Raw genomic sequence first — 26253 nt, forward strand, 5'->3', positions numbered from 1 at the left:
AACTCTGCAAATGTCACCTTGTGTTCTGTTGGCGAGTGATTCTGTAGTGAAACTCAAAGAACAAGATGACTTGCTGTAGTTGCTAAGGAAATGCCTGCTGATTTGGGTAGCATTTGGTGTTGATATTAAAAGGTGTTGATATTTTTTTATTCTCTGTTTTAAAAAATGTATTGGCGCCTCACTTAGATGAAAAATCAGGTGGTTCCATCTCAAAAAAAAAAAAAAACAAACAAAAAAAACCCAACCCCAAAACCTCATTGGGTTTGGAAAAAATATCTTAAGAGAAAAACTCTTCCTGAGTGGTTTTATGCAGCTCTCAGGAGAGCTCGTAGCTGTAGCGTTGTAAATTCGGCGTAAGACAGCCAATCTGGAGGCACAAACGCAGGATCCTCTTCTCTTGAACATCGATTGCCGGCGTATTCCTGTGAGGCATCCTCAGAGTCTGAACTGATAGCTTTCAGCGTTTTGCCAGTTTAGACTCCAGCACAAGGAATCATAAACGAGTCTCTGTAGTATGTTAACGGAGCATGTTTGGTAACCTCTGCCTTTGTGTGCCTCAGGATGACGCGTTCAATTAGCCGTTTGCAATACTGCCCGGGGAGCTTAAGCTCCAGTGGTTCCTCACGGGCGTGTGCTGGTGATGCTAACCAACAAACACACCAGCTGGTGGAACCTGGAACAGCTTGCAGAGCTGTGTGCAGTGCAGGACTATGTGGATTGCTGCCATCATTAACCCATTAATATTGCAGGTATTCCCTGTTGAGTGCTTCTGGAAATTGTGCTGAAATGGGAGCACCCAAGTTTACTTTCTCACATCTGTCGTATGCTGCCTCATCTTAAACTGCCAAACATCAATATCTTCTGCGGATCTTAGACTGTTACACAACTCTATAAAAGTTTAGAGAAGATTGTGCTGCTGTGTAGATTTCAGACTCTAAGCACGTTATGAATAATACTGTCTTTATTTCTACAGTGGGAGCCAAGAAGAAAGGTTTGCTCCCGGGTGGAACAGGGAATATCCTCCTTCCCTTGATAGTCTTGCTCAAGAAAGACACTCTGGCAACTTCTCTGGCAGAGAATCACTTCCTTTTGATATCCAGGCACTCACAGGCCTCCTCAATCCTCAGTTTGCCAACAGAGAGGAACCTTCTTTCAGCTTTGGAGCTAGAGATGGACCACGTAGTGACTTCAGAGGTGTGGAGGGGCAGCATGATTTCAGGGGCAGAGATTTCCCACCGTCTGACTTCCAGGGCAGAGATGAGTCTCAGATGGGTTTCAGAGGTAGGGAGCCACCCTCTTCTGAGTATAGAGGCAGGGACATGTACACTGGAGACTTCCGGGAGAGAGAAGGGCCACCTATGGACTTCAGGGGTGGGGACGTTCCTTCAGTGGACTACAGGAACAGGGAGACGTTCCGTATGAACTACAGGGATAGGGAAGCACGTAATATGGATTACAGGGGCAGAGATGAACCTCCATCAGACTTCAGGGGAAGGGGGTCTTTTGATTTAGACTTCAGAGGTCGAGATGGATCTCATTCGGACTTCAGGGCAAGAGATGTGCCTGAGTTAGACTACAGGGGCAGAGAGCATTCCTATTCAGACTTCAGAAATAGGGATGTACCCAATTTGGACTTCAGGGGTGTGGGAACCTCTGATTTCGACTTCAGAAACAGAAACCCACCATCGTCAGATTTCAGAAATAGGCACAGGTCCCGATCTGATCAAGATTTTAGGAGCAGAGATGTGGCTCCTCCTATGGACTTTTCAGATAGGGAAATGCCTCCTGTGGATCAAAGCCTTGTAGATTTTAGGTGCAACCAATCTAACGCACCTTTAGCAGAAAGAGAGGGTTCTGGTTTAAGCACCAGCAAGAGAGAGGAGTCTGCACTTGGTCTAGATAGAACTCCCTTTGGAAGCCAGAAAGGAGAATTTCAACATTCAGAAGCACCAGCCAGAGAAGACGAATCAATCGGATTGAGTCTTGAAGACGACACTTCACACAATTTCCAAAATAGCCGTGGATCTCTTCCTACTCTTCAGGATCAAGAGGAGCAACCTCAGACCTTTGCTGACAAGCAGCAACAGCAGCAGCTTTCTGGGGGGGAGCAGCAAAGATCCGATTCTGATCTTGGGTTAGAGGGTGAAGGTGGCCTGGATTTCCTTGGAAGGCAAGATGCGGACTACCGAAACATGGAGTATCGCGATGTGGATCACCGGCTGCCAGGGCATCAGATGTTTGATTATGAACATGGCAAGTCCTTTTCAGAAGGAAAACCCAGCAAAGATTCTAGGCCCTATAAGAGCCTTCAGGTAGGTGGTTTTGTCAATTGATGTTTTTGTTGAACGTGTGTTGTCCAGAGAATGGAAGGTGCTGGGAAGGAGCCTTCCGTTCATGTCCCTTCACTTCAGTTCTACACTACTTCACTGTCCTTCTCTGAGATCATCCTCAGGCTTCAGGTTGTTTTGATGGGCACTATTTCTGTCTCAGAAATACTTTCTTCTCAAGAGAAATGCAGTTCAGCAATTGAGAATTGCTAAATGCATAGAGGCAGATTTGGTTCGGAAAGTCCCCAAGTTGCAGATGACCAGAGGGAGGGTGTTGGGGGGAAGTAGTACATAGAAGAACTTATTTTCTTATTTTCTCCTGGATGTTGCTTATGAGTGCCACCAGAGAGGAACTACTGCCTGAAATGGGCCTGGGTAGAACAGTACAGCTGTTCTCATGCGTGCTTTGTAGTCCTTCAGAGATAACGGTGAAATCTGAAGGTAGTGGCAACTCCTGAGTTAATAACTACTATTGTATTTGCATCTTCCCCTGCTGGAAAGCAGAGTGAGGTGATTTGCCCGTTTTATTTTGCTGCACCTGGATCTTATTGTGCAGCTTATTGAGCATATGAAGCTGATAACACTTGTCCTCCAGAGCACAAAGGGTGCTGTGGGTAAAGATTTGAGCCACTTTGCTTACGGGCCTTTGTATTTGAATTATGCTCTGCTTTATTTTGTTACTATTTGCGTATCTTGTGAGCTAGCATCTCTCATTTGTAAAAACCATCTCGATTGTGTGATCTCAAGGACCAAGATTACCGGACCTGTCCCAAATATGTGAAGCCCAGCAAGCTTATTCGGCTAGGAGGAGTGCCTGAAACTGCCACAAAGGATGATGTGAGTGAGATGTTTTTAATCCAAAAACTTCTATCACGGGTTTCTAAATGTACCGTTTTTAAGCCTGGTTCATGTAGTTCAGGTGGTCTGGTCATTTTCCCCAGGGCAAATCCGGATTTAGAAGTGATTGCAATGTTGTTCTGGTTTTTGGGGGGGGGTCTGGAAGCAATGAGTTTTTCTGCAGTCACGTTTGGAGTGTTGGTGGCTAAAAGCCTTGACTCCAGATTCTTTTTAACATGCTTTACTTCCAGCATGACGTTATATATACCAAATATTGTTACTGCTTTGTTGTTGTATTTTGGGCCCAAAAGATGTGTAGTGTGTAGGTACACTTGTTCCCTCTTAGATACTTGAAGTTGCTTAAATGAGATCTCATAAAGATGGAAAAGATGTCTGGTGCTACTGCTGATTTTAGTTAAAAAAAAATAAAATCTAGGCTATAAAGTGAAAGAAGCTCCCTTTCCAAAAGCTTCCACTTTGAATTAGGATTCTTTTTCAGTGGCAGTTGCAGACGTGAGAACGCCTACATGCAACAGTTTTTGCTAGGGTTAGCTGTGACGATGGGAGCTGCTGAGGCTTGGTGCTGGAGAACGCAATTAACAGGAACCATCTGAAGATGGTAAGACTCAGAACAGTCACTAGCCCCTTGATTTTCTTAAAGATGGTAACTGAAACCGGCATGAGAAACCTTTGCGTAGTTGAATTCTGATGTAAATGGTGCTCACTTACTGAAACAAGCCCCAAACTCAATAAGCAGTTCTCAGGTACTGCAGGAACCTAATGGGGAAAATGTGTCAATTTGTAACAGAGTTAACCTAGAAAGAGAAGGAGTCTTGGGGAAAGAGAAATGTACCTTGCCAAGTGCTTCACTTTCTGAGGTTTTGTTTGGGAGACTGAAGTGGGTTTTGGTTTTTTTGTAGATTCTCAACGCTTTCCGAGGGCCTGATGGGACACCCGTGAAGGGCTTGCGACTGAAGGATTACAGTTCAGGTGAGAATGCTTTTCCAGTGCTTCTGGTTTTGAGATTACTAAAGGGTATTTTTCACACCGAGACTCACTTAGGCAGTGTGGTTAAGGAATTTGGTGCCGTAAGTGCAGGTATTTTTGAATGAAAATGTCCGCTCAGTTTGTAGTTTGTCCTCTTCAAAACTGATGGCTGTGCTCACTGCTACTTCAGAGGTAAAGCACGTGTCCTGGTGCCTCTGGGTAGACATAAGAGCAGTAGGGAAAACAGTAAAGCTGTTCTAACAGCCACCAAGAGTAAAGCCAATACTGATGTGGGACAGCAGGTTAATTCCCAGTCGTTTTTAAAAATTATTATTAAATCCTTTTGGATTGTACTGCATCTTCTTTCTGAGATGGTCTTGCTGTGGAACATGTGCTGCACAAATAGTGTCCTCATGAAACCTGATAGATCCTAACATTTCTCCTTCAGTAACGTGAAACTGTTACCCTTCTTAGATACGAAGACAGGTTAAAAAAAAAGAAACAGTAAGTTTTACAAACAAATATCCAAATACTGAGTCTGGATGCTCTTCCTCATTCAAAGAATGAAGTTTTGCTGTACTTCTGATCAGTGTGTATAAGATTCTGAAGAAAGAAATATGTTACAAGGCTGCTTTGTGAGAGAGTTGTACTGGAACAAAGATGTGCGATGGTAGGAAATGCAGGGTGAGTCCTGGGGATTGGTTTGGATTACACTGGTAGGGAATACCTGGAATGGGAGGGGACCGTCTGAAGTTACCTCTCCTGCTCTGGTGATGCTGAACAGCTGCTCCAGAGTGAATTTTTGTCATTCTCCAAATGGCAGGGAGAATGGCAGGGCTGTTTTCTGTTTCTTTTTTTTTGTTGTTGTTTCTTACCGCCCACCCCCCCCCCCCCCCCCCCACCTGGGAAAGCAGAGGCTTCTGTCTTCATCAGTGCTTTTTCTTATTACCAGTACGAGTTACACGTGAAGCATCTGGAATTCGTGGTGTCGGTACATTGTATAAAGGCTTCCTATGTGTTTGGCAGCTGGGGAGAGAAACTGGGGCAGTTGGGTATTTCTCAAGTATATTTTTGTTTCTGGAAGCTGTCAAAGGAGATTTCACAACCTTCTGGTGAACCTTTGAACTGAAGAACACCCATGTGTCACATAATCTGGTCTGGCCCAACAAGCAGGGCTTAAGGGCCACAGTCAGTCTTTCTTTCTTCCCTTCCTCTTTTCTAAGCATGGCTGTCGTCAGCCACAACACCGACTGCAACCCAATAATTGCAACATACTCATTTTTCGCCTGTGCTGATGTGATTTGTCGGTTGTTTTTTTTCTGAAATACATCACTTACCAGTAATAATTTTGCTTCACCTGGGAATCTCTTCGTAAGTCTTTTCTCGTGTACATTATTAGGACTTACTGCCCTCATTAGAGAACTGTTGTCTCCTTCCCATTCCCCATTTTAAAGGCTACTCAGGGTGAGGTACAGTGTCTGAGGTTATGTGCAGAAGCTCAGGCGTCTGCTGATGGTCACATGTAATATGAGGGTTGCAGTTTTCTGCTTCTCTCTAAAAGCTGCATTTTGTTTCAGTCTGGCTCCTCACTTGCAAAGTCTTGGTTTTTTTAAAAGTTTTTCTGGCAGTTGTGGAAAGGAAAGAATGAAGTTAAAATTAGCTCGTATTTGATGACCTATTTAAAGCTGTTGTTTAATGCTGTCCAGTCAACACCAGTAATTTAAGCAGTGCAGCATTATGCTAGGTTGTGTGGATGCTCCAAAGGCTTTGTTTTGCATTCTGTCCTGCGGCTGCAAATGCAGCTGCTAATTTAAACAGCTTTCTGATCCTTCTTACGCAAGATGGATACGTTTAGGACAATAAAAGCTTCCTGAATTGTGAAAACAACTTGAAATTGGGTAACTAGAAGCTATAGTAAATGTAATCCAGCTTTTCACATTAGGTCATCGTATAGGGAAGTGTGTGAAATTGAATTCACATTAACTGCTGAAAAGCAAAGCCTGTTCAAAACTAGAGGCCAGTCATGGACTAAACAATGCTTTTGCTATGGGGTGTGGATGTAAATATTCCTAAGAATTAAAAGCAAACTTGCTGGGTTACTGAGGTTTCTCAGATGCACCTGGGTGCCCTGGCTGCGTTGCTGTGTCGGATCAGTGGGACGACGGCAGCCTGGCTCAGAAGAGCGCGTGCTAAGCCTGTCTGAGCGGGTTGTGTATTTTTGAGTGCTGTCCAGAAGTGTTAAAAATAACATTAATCATGAGTGTGCATGTGGGGTGTGTTTGAGAGAAGAATGCCTGCAGCTGTTGGAGAACAATAACAGCCATAACAAATAATGCACAATTAACTTGAAATAAGTGAGGTTTGGATCAGCTTCACAAAAAGATAACGCTTATCATAAAGCTTATCTCAGCATCTCAACGTGATGATTCCACTGTATGATCTTTCACAAGACTCTTTCTGTTTTGGGGGAAAATAGATGGTTGTTTTTTTCTTGGAAAAAGCAGCTCAACTTCTTTTTATAAAGCCCTTTCTTTTTACACGCTGTGTATGTGCTAAGGGAGGCATATTTTCACTGAAGGTTGTGCTGAGCATGAAACACTGTTCTTAATATACCTGGTGTGATTTTGGTATGCATTTGAGCTGTTTATTCTTTAGGTTCTTTTGTCTGTGAAGCCCACAGACTGAAATAGTATCGAGATTTTCAACAAGGTATTGAAAAGAGAGACCTTAAGAAGTGGCACAGTAATTCTATTAAAATCAAAAAGGCAGGTATTTACAGACAGTGACCCTATGCAACATTAACTTGTAATTTCCATCAGTTAGATTTTTTTTTTTTTAATTGGTGCCTATATGCTCAGACTGAAAGTATCAAATCCATTTGTGGGGGGAAGAGGGCTTCTTCCAGTGTAATGTGTAAGCGTTGGCAGAAATAACTGTATTAGATTGTTGGCTTATCTTTCAGCTTGCCTTTTCAAGTGTGTTTGGCCATGTCTGTTCAATTAATCATTACAAAGAATAAACCCTGAGGTGATAGTGGAATCTTCTCAAAGAGCATCAGCTGCTTTAGTCTGCGATGTCTCCTGGTGCCTCTTGCTGCCTCATGCGGACGTACTGCTGCCTGGGCAGATACTAGCAGTGACGACTTGTCAGCAGCTCTCTGAGAAGGAGTTGTCAGTAACAGCTTGTGAGCTCCCCCTGTCCCATCTGAAGGTACTTATCTCTGCTCACTGGGAGCAAGGCTTTCATGTGGCTTTACAGTGTGGACCTCCCTCTGTGGAGCTGATAGCACAGCACACAATAGCACCAGGCTGCTTGTGGCACGGTGTCTGTCATTCTCCTGTTACTGTCTGTGCGCTTGCATTGGTGCTGACTGCCAGGAACTTGAAACAGATATCTTTTGACCTTCGAGGAATCTAACATGAACACACTTTGTCCTGATTTTGATTTTGATCGTATTTTAAACTTACCTCCTGCCTGATTCTCATCAAGCTTTATTTCTACTTTCCTGACTGATGTCAAACGTAAGCAAAGACTGAGATAGCATCTTGAGTGTCTGATGTGCACAGAATTCTTTGGCTAAACACACACGTATGCCCTGGAGAAGGGAGCACGCGGAACTATCTTTATATGGAAGGGCTGCTTATGATGAGTTGTTCACCCTTAAAAGATACTGCAATGATGTCCAGGCAATAAGTGAAAACATAAAGCGTAATCTCAGCCTTATGCTCAAATTGTTCTCCTGGACGCAGTCTGAGAAGCTTGGAACGTGTGTTTTCCATCCAGGGTTCATGTTAGGGTTGGTACCAGCAGTTGGGAAAAGCTATTCAGGGGAAAGCGAGCCTGAGAAATTGCTGGCAGCCCATGAGGCTTTTCTAGCTTACTCTACAAGCCCATGTGGGGAACAGAGAGGTGTTTTTGCTGAGCTGAGAGAGCCTGGTGGAGAACGGATGTACTGACCGAGATGGAGAGCAGCACGTGCAGAGTGGAGCTCTGTGAAGCGGACCTGGAGGGACCAGGTGAGCTGGTTTGCAATGAGGTCTACCTCAGCCCCTTTATGTACCCTCTGAATTAGTGCAGCGCTTCAGAAACCAGGAGATTTGGGTTTAACCCTCTTCTGACTCTTCTGAATACTCACTTTTGAACCCTGGGTGGGGAGGCAGGAGTGCAGTGCTGCACCCCTGGGGAGCAAAGCAGGGTGACTGGAGCAGGGAGGAGCTGTCTGAGCAGCAGCGATGCTTGGGGCCAGAGGAGTGTCCACATGGATACAGGTGGCTGATGCTAAAGGACAGGCATCTTCCTGTGGTGGAGGTACCTGCAGGAAATGTCACGTAACCTAAAAATGTGACTAACCTAGCAGCCACTTAATGGCAGCTGCCTGCTCAGTTTTGAAAAAGCTGTTGTTTTAGCAAGTACTATTGGCACCAGACATACTTTATTGCTTGCTTAGCCACCCTCTTGTACTAGCATTTATGTTTTGTTTCATTTCTCCAGACCTGGCCCTTCTGTGGTGCTTGGAACTGCCCTCCTTATCCCTCCCTTTGTTAAACTTAAACTGCCTTGGCCAAGTCCTAGAAGAAACTGGATTATCTTGCTTGTTCTCGCTAAGCTCTGCCACACTGGTGCCCTGTTAAATATTAATAAGCCCCTGAGATAAACCTTTAAAAGGTGCGCTTTTTTTTTCCATCTAAGTGCAATCTATCCTGTATGTCAGAACAGTGAATCATTGCTTTCAGGAATATTTCAGGAAGCCTCTGAAATTTAAAATTGTATTCCTGAGTGTTGCATTTTGCTAAAACTCGTAATCTAAAGTCCAATAGTTCACACTTTATGATGGAAAAATTTTTGATTTTTGAGTGATGCACGTCTTCATACTAGGGATAAGCTCTCCATTTTCCACGGCTGGAGTGTGTCCCAAGGCAGTGAGGTCTCCGATCCTGTAAAGCAGAGCTCCTGCTGTAGCAGACGTGGCTCTGCTTTTGTCTGGCCCACGAAAAACTGAGCCTTAGCTCCCTCACTGTAGCTGTACATCTGGGTGGGGTTTGGCCTAGCCATGCTCTTGGAGGTCAGAAGCACGGATGAAATACTGCGCTTGCCTCCAGCTCCTGCGTGCCATGGGTGCCGTTGTGCTACAGCTTCCAGCCTCAGAAGGGCTGGAGAGCTGAGCTGTGGCTCTGCATGGGGAGGGGATGTTTCTGGAGGTGTGCAGCAGAACCGTGCTAAACTGAGACCTTTTGTTTCCTTTCAGGAGTGATGCAGTGCCCTTGGGGAACCCTTCTTAAGGGTGGATTTGTGGTCAGTTAGTGGCTTCCTCACGAAGGGGGCTTGGCACCAACCCAATGGAGCATGATTAGGAGTAGATCCCACAAGCACTTACGTTCTTTGCATTAGTACAAAGAACATGCTGTTGTTTGATGTGAGATGTCCCTAAGACATCTTGCCTGTTGTGCTAATTGTACAGAAGACAGCTTGGCTCACCCTCAAGGCTGGTGCTAATGCACCCCAGGAAGAATAATCTCCTGTTGCTGTATTTAGTGTTTTGCACAGTGAAGATTGTGTGGCCCATTCTACTGCGTCAGCAATGAGTAAGGGCACACAGATCTCGGGCGCTTGCTGAGAGCCGAGGTGATCATCCAGGAGCTCACAGGATGCTGTAGCACACGTGGAGTTCTGTCTTGTGACACGACCAGGTCATCGGCAGAGTCCTTCAGTCTGAAGGGGCTCGCCTTTCAGAAGCTGAGGAAATATGTTCAGCGCTGATCTGTGTTGAAGCAATTCATTCTTGTTCGTAGCCAGAATAGCCTGGCGAGGACTAAAAAAGCACTCAGTTGAAATTAGTCCATGGTCATTGATACCAGTCCTTGCCAGTTTTCCCAACTGTGTGGGCAGTAGGCTTTTGGTTAGTCTTGCTTGATTTCAGGGCAGTAGTGTGTTGTTCTTGGAAGTGAAAGGTGTTCTTGCTCATCTTTCCTCATCTGTGATGTGGTGGCTTAGGAAATAGGAAGTACAAATCTGTTTTAAGTCAGTGTTTGTGATAGCGATCAACCTTGGTTCGGGGTTACAACCGAACAGGTTACAAGGCCTGTTCAACAGGAAAGGCAACACACGCATTCATCCTTAAAGCGTGCTCACAGCCTTTCTGACATGCAGAATCCTTCTCTCTGTAATCGTTTTTACAAATGTGCTTACCATTTTTGCATCTCCAGCACAAAACTTCAAGGCTTTTCAGCGTGCTGACATGATTGCATTGATTGCTTTTCTGAGGCTTTTGTGCTAAATGACAGATGATACATCCTGGGGACTGCGTTCACATTCGCACCACTTTAAAACCAAGTTCCTGTGTGCAACACCTTCCCATGCGTGCAGCTTCCAGTCCTCTCATAGAGTTTTGTGGTGGCGCCAGCCTTCCTTGGATTCCAGGTTTCTGTACAAGTATAATGTAATATTTTTAATAAAGCTACAGTGTGTACCATCTTAGTGTTGTGGGTTTTTCCCCGCTCCCCCCTGTGCTGGTGGACAAACCAAACTCCTTCTGGGCCAGGAAGGGTTGACAGACGTTTGGGACTCTGTTGTAGTTCCTGTAGTTTACGGAGCTGCCTGTGCCCACCTTTGAGGGCATCTCGGGCAGGTCCTTTCTGCATCTTGTCCTCCTGGATGGCGTGAGGAGGATGGACTGTAGTGCTCTGCCTTTCAGAATATAGCTGTGTTTCATATCCTGTGGTATCAGCGCCATTCTCTTGTGCAGCACTGTCATGAACGAGTGCATAAGAATGTACTTTTTATACAGAGGGACAGGATGAAGTGGCAGGCCTTTTCCCAGCAGCCAGGTGTGACTTGTAAATGCTCAGCCTTTGAAAGGAGTTGGGGATAGGGCTTGTTGCAGCTCGTCCTCTTTAGTATTCAACAGCAAGCTTTTTTGGTACAGCTCTTCAGAGTTAGGAGCTCTGAAGGCCAATTCATCTGTGCAATAAAGAGATCTGACAAATTTATGGGCGCTTGGAATCCACCAGCTGGTATTGAGAGAGCTCTCAGGTTTGGCTTCTGAGCTTGCGTTAGCGTAGATAGATTGCCGCCGTTCCCTGCCGTGCTGTGAGGGTGCCCTCCTGAGTATTCAGACTCTGCAGACAGCTTTATTTTCTCTCTTTGCCGCGGAAAGCACTACACTTGCCCATCCTCACTCAGTGGCAAAACTCGCTGCGTAAGCACGGATACAGCCGCTATCGTGCGTGTTCAGGAGCTCCTGGCTTCTTGGAAACATTGAGTGTATTATACTTGCTAATGATAGTACACTGTAATAGCACAGAGATACAGAGAAAGCCCTGTGTTTTCCAGCATTTTCTTCTGATGAGGTTTTCACTCTTTAGTATGCACAAACTCCATCTGCATCTTCCCTTGGAGGAAACAGAAAAGCTTGTGCATGGATTTGTGGGCTTATTGCCAAAATCTCCTGCAGATGAGGTAGGTCTTCCTACCAACCAAAGAACAGCAGATTCTCCGAGAACAGAGTGCAAAATCCCTTTGAGGGATGTGAAAGTTCTTCACATTCACTCCATACTTTATGCCATAGTTGTCTTTGAAGCAGTAGAACTTTCTTCTCCAACATGGGTGAAACTCCAGAGGATTTCCTCAGCTGCACTCTCCTCTGCTGTGCTGTTTCTGGAGAGAACAAGCAGCAAGAATGTGCTTTCTCCAGCAGGCTGGCCATGCTCTGCTTTAATGTGCAATCTCTGAGTCTTAGAAGTGCCCAAAACTGCAAATGCTTTTCTTCAGTGGTAATTCTGTCTCATCCTACAGGAAAAAAAACACAAGTGAAGTGTTGTTGGCATGGTTGAGAAGCTCTCTGCCTGTGGAGGTTCCATTGTCACCATCTTGGGCCCACCTGGCAGGCACAGGGACCTCCACCACGTTTGCAGATGGCTCAGCTGTTCAGTTTAGCACAGTGTTTTTGGCAACCTGTTACATGGAGTTACGTTAATAGGAAGCCATCTTCTTACCTTCCAGGCCAGAGGAGAGAGAATATCCTCATATTGCACCACAGAAGTCAGGGGGTTTGTAGAAGTTGTTTTTGAGACAGCAGGTGACAGTTCACCAGGGACTTAAGGTTACCTAATACCTTAAGCTTGTAGGGTTGGGCTGTACCGTGACTTACTGCGTGCTCATTCCTAGAATCAAGAAGCTGGATCACCTCTCAAACTGGATGCCTTTGCCATGGTGCCGTCATGCCTTCTTTCCAAAAGTATCTTTGGTTTGGCATAGATGGGGCTGCTGTTATGTGATATTTTCATTTGGCCTCCTAAAAGTCCAGAGAGATATTTTTTTTTTTTTGGTGTCTTCACACTGCTTACAGCCGCTGTCAGAAAAACGTTATGGTTTTCCTTTATTTAGATCTTTGACATAACAAACTATCATGAAGTAACACATTACTATGTATCAGTTGTTCAGTAGAAACTGTGTGTGTATAGAAACAAGTCTTATTTTAAATCTCATGTCTTTAATCTTTTTTTTTCTGAAGTCCAAGAACAGTCCTTTCAAGTCAGGCTTTTGGGATTTTTAGCCAAACCATGGCATGCTAACAGAGACCTGCTATTTGTTGTCAAAATTCACTTCACTAAAACGCATCTTTTTCAGAGGCAAAATATTCCTTATTCAGACGTTTGCAGAGCAGCTTCCTGGAGCTCTGTATCAGAGAATCTTAGAATAGTTTGGGTTGGAATGGACCTTTAAAGGTCATCTGTGTCCTTGGTCCTAAGTGTTAAAGTAATGGTGCCCATTTTCAGTGCGGAAAACAACTGAGCGTGGTTCGGGAACAACTGTAAAGTACTGTGTATACATAGAAGCACTCAAGGGAAACAGAATTCCTCTGGTTTTTGTGTGCGTGCTCAGAGGTTGCATGGGGGGAAATACTGATTTATTTTCTTTTTGACAGAGTGTCTTATGTTCATCACATATAATTCTACCAAAACATAAAACTCTTCTTACTCCTTTCTACTTTTTTGCGGCTCCTGAAACTGCAGTAGTGTACTAATCAGTAAGTGAAGGATCAAATTAAGATACCAGGATTTATATCTTCATCTGAAAATTTGCATATGAATTTAGGCCACCTTGAGTCAAAAAAAACCCACGCTGTAGTCTTCAGCAGTGATTTTGCTTTGTGGTTTTGATTACTTTGGTATTATTATTATGACCTGAAGAACAGCAGCAAGTGTCTGAGAGCTGTTACTCGCAGAGGACATCAGCTTACCTTGGGATGGCTATTGAACCAATTCCTGCTATTGGCTGCCTGGCCCGTGCCTCTCTCAAAATCTTCTGCCCTCCTTCTGGTAATAGCAGCTGAATTGCTGCGTTCTGACAGGCAAACTGTGAAGGCTTTGGAAATAAAAATATGCAAGCTCAGCAGCTGCTACGCAAAGAGCTGAACCAGCCCTGCGGACAAGGCAGGGAAGGGGCACAGCAGTTGGTGACAGGAGTCCCTCTAGCTGCTCCCCCTAAGAACCAGTCTCAAGTTACTTGGTTTTGTTTCCAGTGTTGTGCTCTGGGTAATGTGGTTATTGCAGATCATGGAAAAAAATCAGCAAACATTGCGTTTTGAAAGTGCTCTGTAGCAGCAGCGTTGTTCCACAGCCCTCCATTTCAGTGGCCTTTCCGTCATGGTCTAAAATGGAGGGATGCTCTGGTGGAGCTGGGAGCAGGGGTGCCATACTGTCCACAGCTGATGTTACGCTGTAGTTCTCACATACTGAGTGTGTTTGTCAGATCTGTGCAAAGGGATCTGGAGGCGGAGGAAAGTGTCAAGCACCGTAGATCTTCATCAGCGGCTTGGAGTAGAGCAGCGGCTCCAGGCTGCTCTCTTCTTGCGTCACCGCTTCGGTGCTGTCTATGCAAGGACGGCTCGTAGGGAATTGCAGAAGACTGCGTCCCTGACCACAAGAGCTGAACATCTGGCCTGAAGCTGGTTTTTGGCAGGATATGAGGCCACAATTTCTGGTTTTGGTTTTCATTGCATGTGTTACTGCAGCTATGCTTATTAGGGGGGTGAGTTTGGTGTGGGAGGGCAGAAGTGAGAAATGTGCTGGGTCTTCCCCTGAACTATCTCCTTGTAATGCTTGGGATGATCCTGTAGTGTACGTTCCTCCAAGCATCTCAGCTTTTGTATCTATATATAACATTCAGCGTTGCACTCGCAGTTGTGTCATGCTGGATTAAATCCATGTCTAAACCACTCATTCACTTTGCAAGGGCTGGGATGTAAACTGCCTCTCCTTGTAGAACAAACAGAGTGAAAACTTCTGCAATCTTGCTTTCTGTCTGTCAGGAGACCTCCTGCTCAATATGCACGTGGAAATAAGATAGCGCTCTGATCCTAGCTTGCCAATTAACAGCAGCTGTCAAAAATCCTCTCAGTGAAGAGCAATCAGGAGCCTTAGAGGCTGACCACTGTCGTTCATGCAGCCCTTTTCTGATCAGGAGGGAGAGAAGGGACTCTAGAGTTCTGGATTTGAATAAGACTTTAAAATGTATGGTGTGAGCCTGCACGCTGTGCCGTGAAGTAGCAGAGGTGTCTGCCCGGAATGCAAAACAGTCTTCCAGCAAGGGGCAGCACTGCTCCTGGAGAGCAGCTCTCTTCTGCGGAGAGGACTGCTTCATTCTCAAAACGTGATTTAGTGCGGCCGGAACTGCAGAGCAGAATGGATGCTGTGGGGACAGCTGGGTGAATTTGGTTCTGTCAGTTCTGCCAGCTGAAACCGTACCTCTAGTTCCAGGTGCCCACTTCATGTACGAGTATCAAGTGGCTTTAGCTGCATTCCACCGCAGATGGCGTGCTGCTGGCCTGTGTCTTTCACTGAGCTGAAAAGCACCCAGATTGATAAATTTCCTTCTAGTGTATGGACTAAAATAGTATGGGGAAGGGGAATAAATTCCTCTGTGAGGTAGAGGAGGAGCTAGATTCAAGTTAGAGTCTCGTTGTGAAGGCAAATGTACAAAGTCAGGATTGTGTCGTTAGAACAGTGTGCAAAGAGCACCCAGAATTTGTTTTGCTTTAAAAGTAGAGTTTAATGATGAAACAGTTTTATATGGCCCTGTCTCTGGTGTGGTTAAGTACAAAGACGGTAAAGAAACAGAGACAGAAGAATGGAAGAGTGCAGTGAATGTTCTTTGGGGTAGGCTTGAGGGAGATGTGGGTTGTTTTCCAGCAGGTTGGAATGCCTTGCCTGAAAGGTGTGCATGGAGTTACCTTCCTGTGGAAGGTGAGGGGCTGAAGCAATAGGAACAAGAAACATACCTGGTTTGAAGGTACTGGTGTTAAGATGTGCATCTTCAGGAGAGGAGGCAAACTCTTCTGCAAGACAGCTAGATGCCTAAAATGGTACGATCCACATGCAGACTGGCTTTCCTCTTGCTCCTAACCAGCCAAAAGAGCCGCAGGAGGAGGGAACCAAGCATTTCCTCTCACTGTTTGTCCGTGTAGAAGCCTGTCAGCCCATGATCATCTGGAAAGCACTGTTTTGGAGTGAGGTGGCCTTGGCATGTGAAGGGTGAGGTTGTGACTTGAGGTTGTTCCTCAGCGCTTCAGTTCTTGGAGCTCCTTTCGGCATCAAGGGTGACTCTTAGGGTGGTCTTAGCTTCTGTAATGTTCACTCTTGCACTTTACTGGGGGACATAACATTTCAGCACAGGTAACTGGAGTACACAGTTGAATCAGTGGGTTCCTTCTGCCACCGACTGAGATGGCAGCTTTCCAAGGAGCGAGAAGAGTAAAGACTCTCTAGTTTCTTGCATCTGAACTTGAGCTCCCACACCCTCTTGTTATATGTGCAATAACATCTATACCAAAATGAGAAATTTGGAGTTCTCATTCCTGCTCCACTGCGCTTTTTCATAATACAAAGGATTGGACTTAAAAAGTAAGCAGGTATTGAAGGAAAAATAGCAAAGGCAAAGGAACCATGTTAGTTCTTTTTGAAATATTTCGCAATTAAAATGCTGGCTGTTCATGTAAAATACATTTGCAGCAAGGTACTTCAAAATGACTTATCAGCACTTGCTTTGGAGAGCGCTGCCTCCGAGGTAGCACAAAATGTGGAACTAGCAATGGAAAATCACTATGCCTTTAAAAAAAACCCAATAAAGCAATTATTCCTTGCCCTAAGGAAGGGTGTGCCTGTCACTGAGTTGTGTAAGGGGAAGTGGGAACGCTGTACTGTTAACATTCATGATAAACTGCACAGTTAATCATCATCCCGCTAGTCCCTGATTTCTCTCCTTTTCATTCTGGCGTGGAGGGGTGGTGGTTAGAGGGTTTGTCATTGGAGGGAAAGGGAAATTGAATATTTAATGTGGCTTTCTTTATGACAAGGCACTAACATGACTCCCGTCTGTATTTAAATGCTGTCCCCAGGTTACGACTATGGCTATGTCTGCGTGGAGTTTTCACTCTTGGAAGAGGCCATCGGATGCATGGAAGCCAACCAGGTTGCTTTAAACTTCGGTCAATGCTGCTAGAAGATTTTTAATTATTTTTTTTTTATTTGGTGGGGTGGTGGAAAGCCAATGAGTATTTTTTGAACCATTCAAAGGAAGATCTGTTCTTGCATAACACACAACACTGCAGTTTAAATGTTGTTTCTAGAAACTTGTAAAAGGCTTAGAAATGCCAGTGTGAAAGGGCTGCTGGGCACCAAACGGTTTGCCCTCCTCCCTAGCGTAGGTCGGCACGCTGGCTAGAGTCAGAGGCTGGTGGCTGACAGACTCTTAGTGCAGATTTTGGTCCCAATGCTTTTCTATTCCCACTGAAATCCAGTCGGAAAGATCTTTGCTGGTGTTAAAAGCCTCCCCCGGCTGTGCGTGCACACACACGTACACATGTGACTGTAGGTGAGGCCTCTGCTATGCAGCTCTGAGTCAACGGTGACTTACCCGCTCCACTTTTCCGTGTGCCTCGTGTGTGGGAGAGATTCTTGACTGTGCATCTCCCCCATATCTGTCCCGTCCTTTGGCAAGCAGGAGCTGCAAGCAGGAGGATTACCCTACGTGCAGTTGCACCTGGTAAATCTGAACGTTTCCAGCCCTTAAAAGTGCAAAATGGCTTAAATCCCCAGTGAATAAATACCCAAGGGGAGCCTTTACTCTGACCTGGTGTTTGAGTCTGGAGCTGTTACCCACCATACAGGAGCAAGATGCATAGGATTTGTTAGGTAAAACATAGATTTCCGTCTCGCACTGCCCTCCCTGTGCCTTGGAATTGCAGGTGATGGATCACTCGAGGAAAACCACTAAACAATTGATTCCCCTTTCCTTCACTACATCCCTTAAGTCTCCTCTCTGCTGCCTTCTTCCTCCTAATTTGCCTGAGTAAGAATCCATATCAATTATCTAAAGCCTTTTTACCTGAATCCCAAGTCTCGCTGTCATGGGAGGAGAGGCGTGAGTCAGATACAGAGCTGTGCATCTGCAAAAATGTGCTTACAGTTAATGAGTCTTCACAGCTGGGGTTTCAAAGGTCCCGCTAAGCGCTCACATTTGGCTCTGTTTTTGGTTACAAAGGTATTGCAACTTACAAAAATGTTTTGCAGAAATAATTCTGTTGCTGGGAAGGAGCCTGGCGCATTCCCACTGGGGTGGTGGTGGGGAGCACAGAGAGAGAAGGCTCTAGAATTGGTGATTATTTTTTACTGTCAGTGACAACTTTTATTTCCCCTTCAGTGTTGCTACAATTCCAAATTTATTTGTTGTCACTGGGGAATCTGTAATTATGTATGATACTCCTTTTAACCAAAAACCTCTTCATATTCTCTCCTCAATTCTGCTCACGTGAAATAACGTCTTCCTACGCGAGAGCAATTTCCAAATACCTGGGAATTTAGGAATTCCTCTTCTTCCTGTTGTTGGTGCCTGCTCTGCCCCTTCTCCCATTTGCAGCATCTCTGTGTACTTGGGCTGGTGTTTGACTTGATCAGAATTGGTCCATGGCTACAGCAAAGAACCTGTAAGCACCAGTCCTTACATTGAGCTGAGTACCTAGAAGTGCCCAGTAAATCACTGTACGTGCACATGAGGAGGTTCTGACTGGCGTTCAACTGCTGCTTGCGTTGGCCCTCCCCAGCAACAGTTATAGCAGGCCTTCAGGCTGGATAATTTTTTACCATTTCCCTTCCAACATTTAGGCAGGGTGCTGCCAGAACCCTGCTAGCGGAGTGGGTCATGGTCCCAGCCGTGCACTCTACCTGGGACACGTTAAAAACAGACAGGGTATGAAGTCTTCCAGTTTTCCTTCCTGCAATACGTGACTGTGTCTTTGTGTGGAGGAAACCTGGAAGATGGAGTTATTGGAGGGGATCGTCTCCAAAGCATACGTGTGCCAATCTTCACCATGTTTTTATAGAGCTATAGTAGTTCGTAATTAGTGAAGCAAGAAAGGTGCTTTTTGGGATGACCCAAACTGTATGGAGAGTTGTAACCTCTGGATTGCCCCACATAGGTTAACTTCTCTATTCTGCTCTTGATTGAACATGAGAAAAAAAGGCCGCCTAATTATTTAAATTTTAAAAAACCCAAAAGAAGTAGTAAGATTTGTATCTGACCTGCTGCAAGAGAGGGAGCTGACTTTTAAGTTCTCAATAAAAGCCAAACAGAGATGTTCAGAGAAGGAGTTATGCAATTCAGCTGTCCTTTAGGCAATAGATACCTCATTTTAATATCTTTCAGGGTAGAGTTGTAAGATCGTCTCCTTAGGTGGAGAATTAATCTGCATTTTTGCAAGCTGCAAAACCTGTGTTAGCTAAGACGTAGGTTCTTTGAAAGTTCAGTTATTTTCAGAAGGTTATCAGCTATCCCTGTCAAATTCAGTTGCCTGTGAGAGCATAAATAGCAAAACAGTGTCAGCCCACAGTGACATCCTAGTCCCTTGCTAGTCAACCTGCCTCTTCCTCAGTCATCTGTAGGCTGGGAATAAATAGCTTTTGTGGAGACAGCATTTTTTGATGCTGTTAATGCCTGTTTAACTGCCCCTGCTTAAAGAACAATTTGCTATGACCCTATTTTATATAATTCCTATATAGTGAAATCCTGTTGTTTTACTCAGCACAGACCAGCACGCACTTAAGATCATTCCCAAATTTGCAAACTACAGATTTACCAGGTCCAACTCCCTCCATTCCTTAAGTCTAGCATGTGTATGCGACCGCTGAGATTTGAGGGGGCTTTCTGTTAAGTACATTGTGATAAGGAAACATCCATCTTCTGTGTTGCCCTAATTCTGTAGGAGATTTTCACTCCATTTGTATTAATTGCCACAGCTAACGTGACAAAAATACCCCCCTTGTTGATTGCTGTGCCTTGTTGATTGTTGCGTTGGCAATTTATTCCAGCTCAAGGGTCCCGTCTAACGTGCGTGAAATGTGATGGATTGCCGTTACTGCTAGCGCAGAGGTGTTGGGTGGCAGGTTTGGCTGAGCTCGGCGCTGGCGGCCAGCTTTCCTGCTGGCTTTGGGAGGCTCTCTGCCCTGGTAGGGCAGATGGGCTGGTGGATCTTTTGCAGAACGTGGGTGCAGCCCTTGTTGCAGCATGATGGTTGGTGATGCTCCTGTTGGTGTTTTGGTAGAAGTTGGCTGTCATTTGACTTTTATGAGAGGACACTTCTTTTCTGTCTGTGATGAGCAGCTTTGCTGTGGGGGGGCACAGGTATTTTGAATGGAAAATGGGATTTCTGTCTGCTAAGTCACGTGGTTTCACCTGAATAATCTTTCCCTCCCTTATTCTCATTTTTGAGAGGTTATAGTGTGGTGTGGCATTGTCTTACTGTGTTTTCTTTGCATTCAAGCTTGGTGTAGTCCCTGGTCTAGAAGTGTTCCTGTCTAGGGGACCAGACTGGCTTCTTGGAGGCAACTTTGGGAACACATCCCATGGCTCTTGTTCTCTATATGCGCTGGGATCTCTTTGTGCTCCTCCTTCATCTGTAGAAGGAACACACATGATAAGCTTGCTATTGGGTGTGAGAAAATCAGGTGGGAAATGGAGTACCCTCCGTGTACTGTCATGTATCGTAAAGGCAGGTGAAGGAGGAGAAGTGGAGAGAGCCTGTCTCTGCTGCCTGGGTATTCTATTGTTTTCACTAAGATAGAACTGGTTGTTATGCATATGGAAACAGAAGAAGCTTTTTTTTTTTTAAGCTTGGGAGCAAATTATTAGTCGTGACTGACTATGTAGTATTGTCTCCAAATCCTCTCAGGCCTCAAACTTAGCAACACTGGCAGCGTGAGTATTTCTTAGCTTTTGTTGCTAGTAACTAACATCTTTGTAATCCTTTCCTCCCGTTTCTTAAATAATAGGGCAAAAATTGGAGAGCTATAGCGTGAACTTTTAAAAATACGTGCTTCATGAATTATTGCGGAGGTCTCCAGGTGTGTGCTAGAGCAGTTCCAAGACTTGCTCTTGTGCTTTCCTGCACTGAAACCAGCACATTTTGGAGAGTGGTTTCCCCTGCAGTGCTGTGTGGTCCTGATTCAGCTTGCTGAGCACAGCAATACCTCCGTTCCCTGCTTGTTCGTTGCTTGAGAGGGTGAGAGGCTTCCTCACTGGATTTTGTGAGTGCTGGCTTTACTTGAGCACATCCCACCACCGTGCAGCTGGAAGCATCAGCTGTGTGTTTCTCCTGCTCGGAGCCAATCCGGTTTTCTCTGTTCACTGCAGTGCTTTTCTGCGTTTTGTGTGAACATAGCTTCTGCTACAGATCAGACTTCACAGGCTTTTCACTGTAGCTGTTGGTGTTAAAATCCACAAGATGCTGTGACAGCAGGCAAAGCCTAGGACTTTCTCTCCTGAAAACATTTGCGGTAACCAGTCACAACTCTGTGTGCCTTCCCAGTTAAATACAGAAGGAGCTTGTGGTTATCCTGAGAACGCATCCGCTCTGGTGACTTGTAGCCTTGGAGTGTTTATTGAAGCCTGTGTTGCAGTTTGTAAGAGAAAATGTGTGTCCAGACATGAAAAATCATTGTTTTCCTTTTGGTAGGGTATGCAGAGTTGTGGAGTCTGGCGTTTTTTTCCTAGAATCTGCAAAATGCCCCCTGTAACGGAAGCTGACACCCGCCTCAGTAGTATTTTCACGGGCTGTATGGTAGCCATCATTTACTCACTTGACAACATCACTCCATCCCTTTAGCTTTAACCTGCAGTTGAGGGTGGTGGTGACAGTTGAGTGTGTCCAAAAATACACTGATACCTGTTTACTTGTTAGGCTAAGAGTGCTGGAGATGGCCTTGCTTTTGATATGTGCTCCTTGGATTATCAGCTCACGCTGTCTTCTGCTTTTCTTGTTGTGTATTAGGGGTGTGGGTTTGTCCAGGTTGTATCATTAGCACAGGTCCTCTTTTTCCCTATTAAACCTGTCCTGCTTTTGACTGCGTGGATTTCTAGAATTACCTTTTGGAGTCTTCCACTTTGAGCGCATGTATAGAGAGGGGAAAGACTTGTATACCTAGGCAGTGTTTCTTCTGTAAACATCCTAATGATTTGGGAAACATGCACAGTATGGAGTATTTTTTATGATCCAAGTGGCCTATGGAAAGTTCCTTCCACAGACTACCTTGTAATCAGATGAGTGGATTTCCAGGCAGCAGAGCTGATTTGGGTTTTTTTTTTTGTGTCTGATTCAGCGTGTGACCTTGTCACGAGCTCACCCTGGTCTTAACATGTCAAGTCAATCATTTGTTCATTCCTCCTTGTGTCTCGCTAACCACTGTATTGTAGCGTCACTTAATTGGAGTTGTGAGCCTCTGAGATCCGTATGGAAGTCTGCAGTGGGAGGCTCCTGGCGCTGGGCAGAGGCTTGTCTGTGAATAGGCGGTCGGATCTGGCTGTGATGACCTGTGGCGGGGCGGGTGCATGGGTGTACGTGTATATCCTGCAGTGATGCTGTGAGAAATGCACTGTCTGCTTTTCTGTTTGGAAGGACTGACTTAATCTCTTAATCTACAGAGGTCTTCCTTGCACAGAGAAGGGTGTCTTCTGTTGTAAAATGTAACTGCCAAAAATTCAAGTAGTGAAAAAGCTTCTCTGGACCTTTTCCTCTTCTGCCATCTCAGCAACTTCCGCCATCTCGCCTGCTCGAGCCATGCGAATCCTCTTAGTCTCTCTTCCTTTGGCACAGGAGGTCATAAGAGCTCTTCTGCCAAAAACTTAGCACACTCTTCTTTCAGCCAGTGGTAGCTGCCCATCGATGTGTTTTTTTTTCTACTCCTACCTGGATAAAAAACTACAGCTGCCTTCTTGGCAGCCCTGTCCTGCCTTCCATCAGGAAGCAAACCGTGCTTACCAACATATTTTAAAATAAGTGCACTTTTAACTGGAAGAGTTGTGAAAAGCTGCATCTTCTTGCTGTGCTTGTGTGATTCCAGCTTGCCGTGTCATTCTACCTCACTGCTCTTATTCCAAACTCCTTTCCTCCTCTTTTCCTTCCCCCCTTTTTCCTTCAGCTTCGCCTTACCCATGCGATGAGGATTGTATGTGTTTGCTGCTGCTGCTGAACTGCTGCTCTGTAATGAGATTGTCTCAGGGGACAGCTGCTGGGTGAGCTGCTTGGGGCACACAGCAGATGTGTAGGCAGGACTCCCTTAGTCCCTCTGGTTGCTGCTGGGGGTGCATGGCCCAGCGAGGTTACCTCAGGACTCAAATATCGCTGGATATTGCAGAATTGTCTGTTCCATGTGCTGACCCTCACCTGTGCTTTGTGTAAATAGATTGTTCTAGGTAAAGCATCCTTCCCTACCTGTCTCCAAAATTAAACTGCTCTTTCTCTGGCCCCTGGGCATTTATGTTCTCATTGTGGGTTTGTTGTTTTTTTTTTCTGGTTGTCATTAACAAATCTATGTGATGATACATCTCTGAAATATCCCTTCTTTCCCTGTAGATCTCAAACGGCCTTGTTAATCAAATGTTTCTCTGTTGGTGATGTTCTATTTACAGTGCCAGGAGCTTGAGCTGGCAAATGTTAAGGAATAATCGTGATTTCCTGAAGTTTGTTTAAGTAACTTGCTCTGCTCTATTGCAGAGATAAGTGTCCAGCCCTCTCTGGCTGATTGATCCTATGATGTGATATCCCACATCCCTCGCTCCTGTTGGGTACCGCGTGCTGCTGTGCAGTGTCTAAAGGTGCACGGGGGTAGATGCTCCCTACACAGGTGGCTCAAGGTGAGGAACCACAAGTCTGCTCTCTGCCCTTTCCGTAGGGCTAAAGCTGCATTGTGGAGCACTCGTTGGCAGAACAGCACCTAAGAAATAGCTTTGTTTCAGTCACCGTCGACATGCAAAGCCTTTTCCTGGGTGACATGGTATCTGGCACGCTCATCCTTTGAATTCATTTGTAGGTGAGATTTTGCCTTGAGCTAGAAAGGATTTGAAGTATTCCTTGGATACATATGTAGGATACAGAAGCTGCCCCATCTGCGGAGCTGTCAGGTCCTCTCCTCCTGGTGTGTGAATGGAATAACCATGTAACAATGAGGAAATCTTAGGCGTGGATGCTACGCCTCGGTGCAGATTCACCTGAAAACAAAGGTGCCGCACTGCTCTCACAGATTGTGTGGATTTTATTGCGTTTACCTTAATGGTTGGTTGATGTTCTGTGAAGATCTGTAGAAACTCTAAATATATTCTTGTGTAACCATTTGGAAGGTGTTTATCCTCGTAGCTTTAGAGTGCTTCAAAGCAGTGTGGTAAATCAGCTGTAGTACAGACAGTGTGTTGCCACAACTGAGAGATTGTATGCGTGGTCAGGAGGTGATTTTGAGTTAAGATGTAAATCCCTTGATCAGACTTCTGTATGAAAGTTAGTAGGACTCATGCCACTAATTTGCTTTGATGCTTTTGAAGTCATCCTTTAAGTGAGCTGGTGACTAACAGAGCTGCAGATGCGCTATCAGAAATTCCCTCTGTACTTTCGGATGTGGATGATGCTGGTGATATGACTGAAGTTACTTAAAGGAGAGACAGAGGCAGTGAGAAGGAAACATCTGTATAGGTTCAGCTGATGTGAAGAAAGGCATCTTGGTGAGCACACTGTAACTTTCCTTTTCAGAGCAAGACCATTTTCTGTCACGGTGTTGCCATAATGGTTTGCACAAGACCTGTCATTGTGAAAGAGGCAGCAGTTCTTCTCAGCCCAATCCCAGCGGCGTTGAGGGGAACACCAGATATCTTTTACAAGCGTATGAGCCAGATTATAGCGCTAAGACTCCATCTGGACTGTTTTGATAAGTGGGAGCACACCAACCTGTTGTGGCAGTTTTCACTTGATGAGTCGTTTCTGTTAGCTTTAGCATGAGAACTGTTTGTTCGTGCTTTTATGCTGTCAGCAATTGCTTTTTCCGTTCCTTAGAGCACTGTTGATGTTTGGATTGCTGGAACAAGAAAGTAAAAGGTTGAGTCTAGAGGCTGAAAAAAAGGTCAAACTGCACGCTCCCAGGGATTAAGGAAGGCAGAAGCACTGTTTCCTTCTCTTGGAAGAGCAATGGCCAGACTGCTTGTCTGCAGAAACTTTTTTTATTTTTCTTTTTTTTTTTTGTGTAACTATTGTTATGATAGACAGTGAGAGAGAGCTGGAATTCCCTTCAGATGTGGATTTCAGTCTGTTTTTTTTCCTAGCTGCATTTGTGTTGACCTTTTAAGTGTAAATCATGGAAATTTGGGTACCCTGAATTGGGGTACGTTCAAAAAGAGTACCTTGAATTTTGCTGTTTTCTGCTTGGGTTATGAGAATCGCGCAAGGAGACGGTTAAATTCAGATGTTTCAAGTTTGAAGGTGCAAGATCAAAGCTGTGGCAAACAGCAACTTTTATTTGTGAATTTCTGATTCCTTTTGGCTGTTAATGTTCTTGACTAGAAGTGAAATATGATTACAGTGGAAAATGGGAGCTGGCACGCCTGAGTGGGCTATTGTGTCATTATCCATCAATTACAGGCAATGAGGAAACGGGTATTTAGCACAGAAGGACACACAGGTATTATACGCCCCGCTCCCCTGCAAGCTGTGGGGCACCTTCAAGACTCTTATTAAAGCTTTAATACCTGGAGGGATCACGGGAAACAGTGTGCTGCAGGATCGGCGACCAGGAGCATTGCTGGCGTTCTGTGCCTGTGCAGGACAAGAGAAGTTGTTAAGGGGAAGAGCACCAAGGGTGCTGGCAAGCAGTAGCCCTCTGCCCTTTAGAGGAAAGGCGTAAACTTCCCCTAATCCCCTCTCGTTTGAAAGGGGGAGAATTTCTTCTTGCATTATGTCTGGCAACCTGTTTAAGGCAGCTTGTGTGAACGGGACAGCACCTGAGAGGTCCTCAGTACCACTGTGGGACCATATTGCCTGTATTTGGCTGTGCTTGCTCCCAGGAGAGGGCAACAGGGGGAAAATCCTGAAGCCATTTTGTACAACGAGACACAGGAGGGAGGTGGAACGTTCTTCCTGCCTTAAGGTTTGTTTTCCTGCACTGTTGTGCTGTGTGTGTACATTGACAACTACCAGATGTTACATCCAAGTGTCCTCCTGCATCTCCGTCACTTCAGGCCCCCTCTAAGTTCAGCTAGTTATGTCTTCCACAGGATGAACAAACAGCTTCCAGAAGAAGATTCCCCAAGGGACAGCGGTCTGAAATCAAGTGCGTCATGTAATGAGTTACGTTTTTTAATGAGGGTCAAAGCTGTAAAGATGAGATTTTAAGTATTTAAATCTCTGGAACAGTCTTCCTTAGAACAAGAGGAGGAAAGTAATTCTTTGCTGCTGTCATAGACAGCAGGGGAAATCTTCGTTTTTGTGATGTACAGTCCATGTCTTAGCTGGAAATTAGGAATATTCAGATGGGCTTCATGTACCAGATTTGAGCCAGGATGGCAGTAAAAGCTTGGCAGACATTTTATGTACTTCTCCATCGAGGCTCTCAGGAGCAGAGTTAACAGAGAAAGTAAATTGAAGTCCTCAGAATCCCAAGATGTATTTTCTTACGCATAAAATCAGGTTGAGAAGTCTCACTAAGAAGCTATCTCATGGTGCGAAGCTGTACTTTAATGATATGGTGAGTAAGATATTTTATTGTTTATAGTCCTAGGTTTTTGAAAGCCTGAG

At 45.0% G+C, this 26253-nt stretch overlaps 1 protein-coding gene across 1 annotated transcript in view; it reads left to right on the forward strand.

Annotated features, from left to right (window-relative positions):
- RBM6 (RNA binding motif protein 6) overlaps positions 1–26253 on the forward strand; it is a 56771-nt gene that overhangs the window by 5191 nt on the left and 25327 nt on the right. Inside the window, exons 3-6 of the mRNA XM_086755617.1 lie at positions 974–2312; positions 3075–3164; positions 4085–4154; positions 16546–16619. Of these exons, the coding sequence (XP_086611743.1) occupies positions 974–2312; positions 3075–3164; positions 4085–4154; positions 16546–16619 (1573 nt within the window). The remainder of the gene's footprint in view (positions 1–973; positions 2313–3074; positions 3165–4084; positions 4155–16545; positions 16620–26253) is intronic.

The sequence above is a fragment of the Chlamydotis macqueenii genome, chromosome 10, assembly GCF_036417535.1.
Source record: "Chlamydotis macqueenii isolate bChlMac1 chromosome 10, bChlMac1.mat, whole genome shotgun sequence".
NCBI classification, from domain to species: domain Eukaryota; kingdom Metazoa; phylum Chordata; class Aves; order Otidiformes; family Otididae; genus Chlamydotis; species Chlamydotis macqueenii.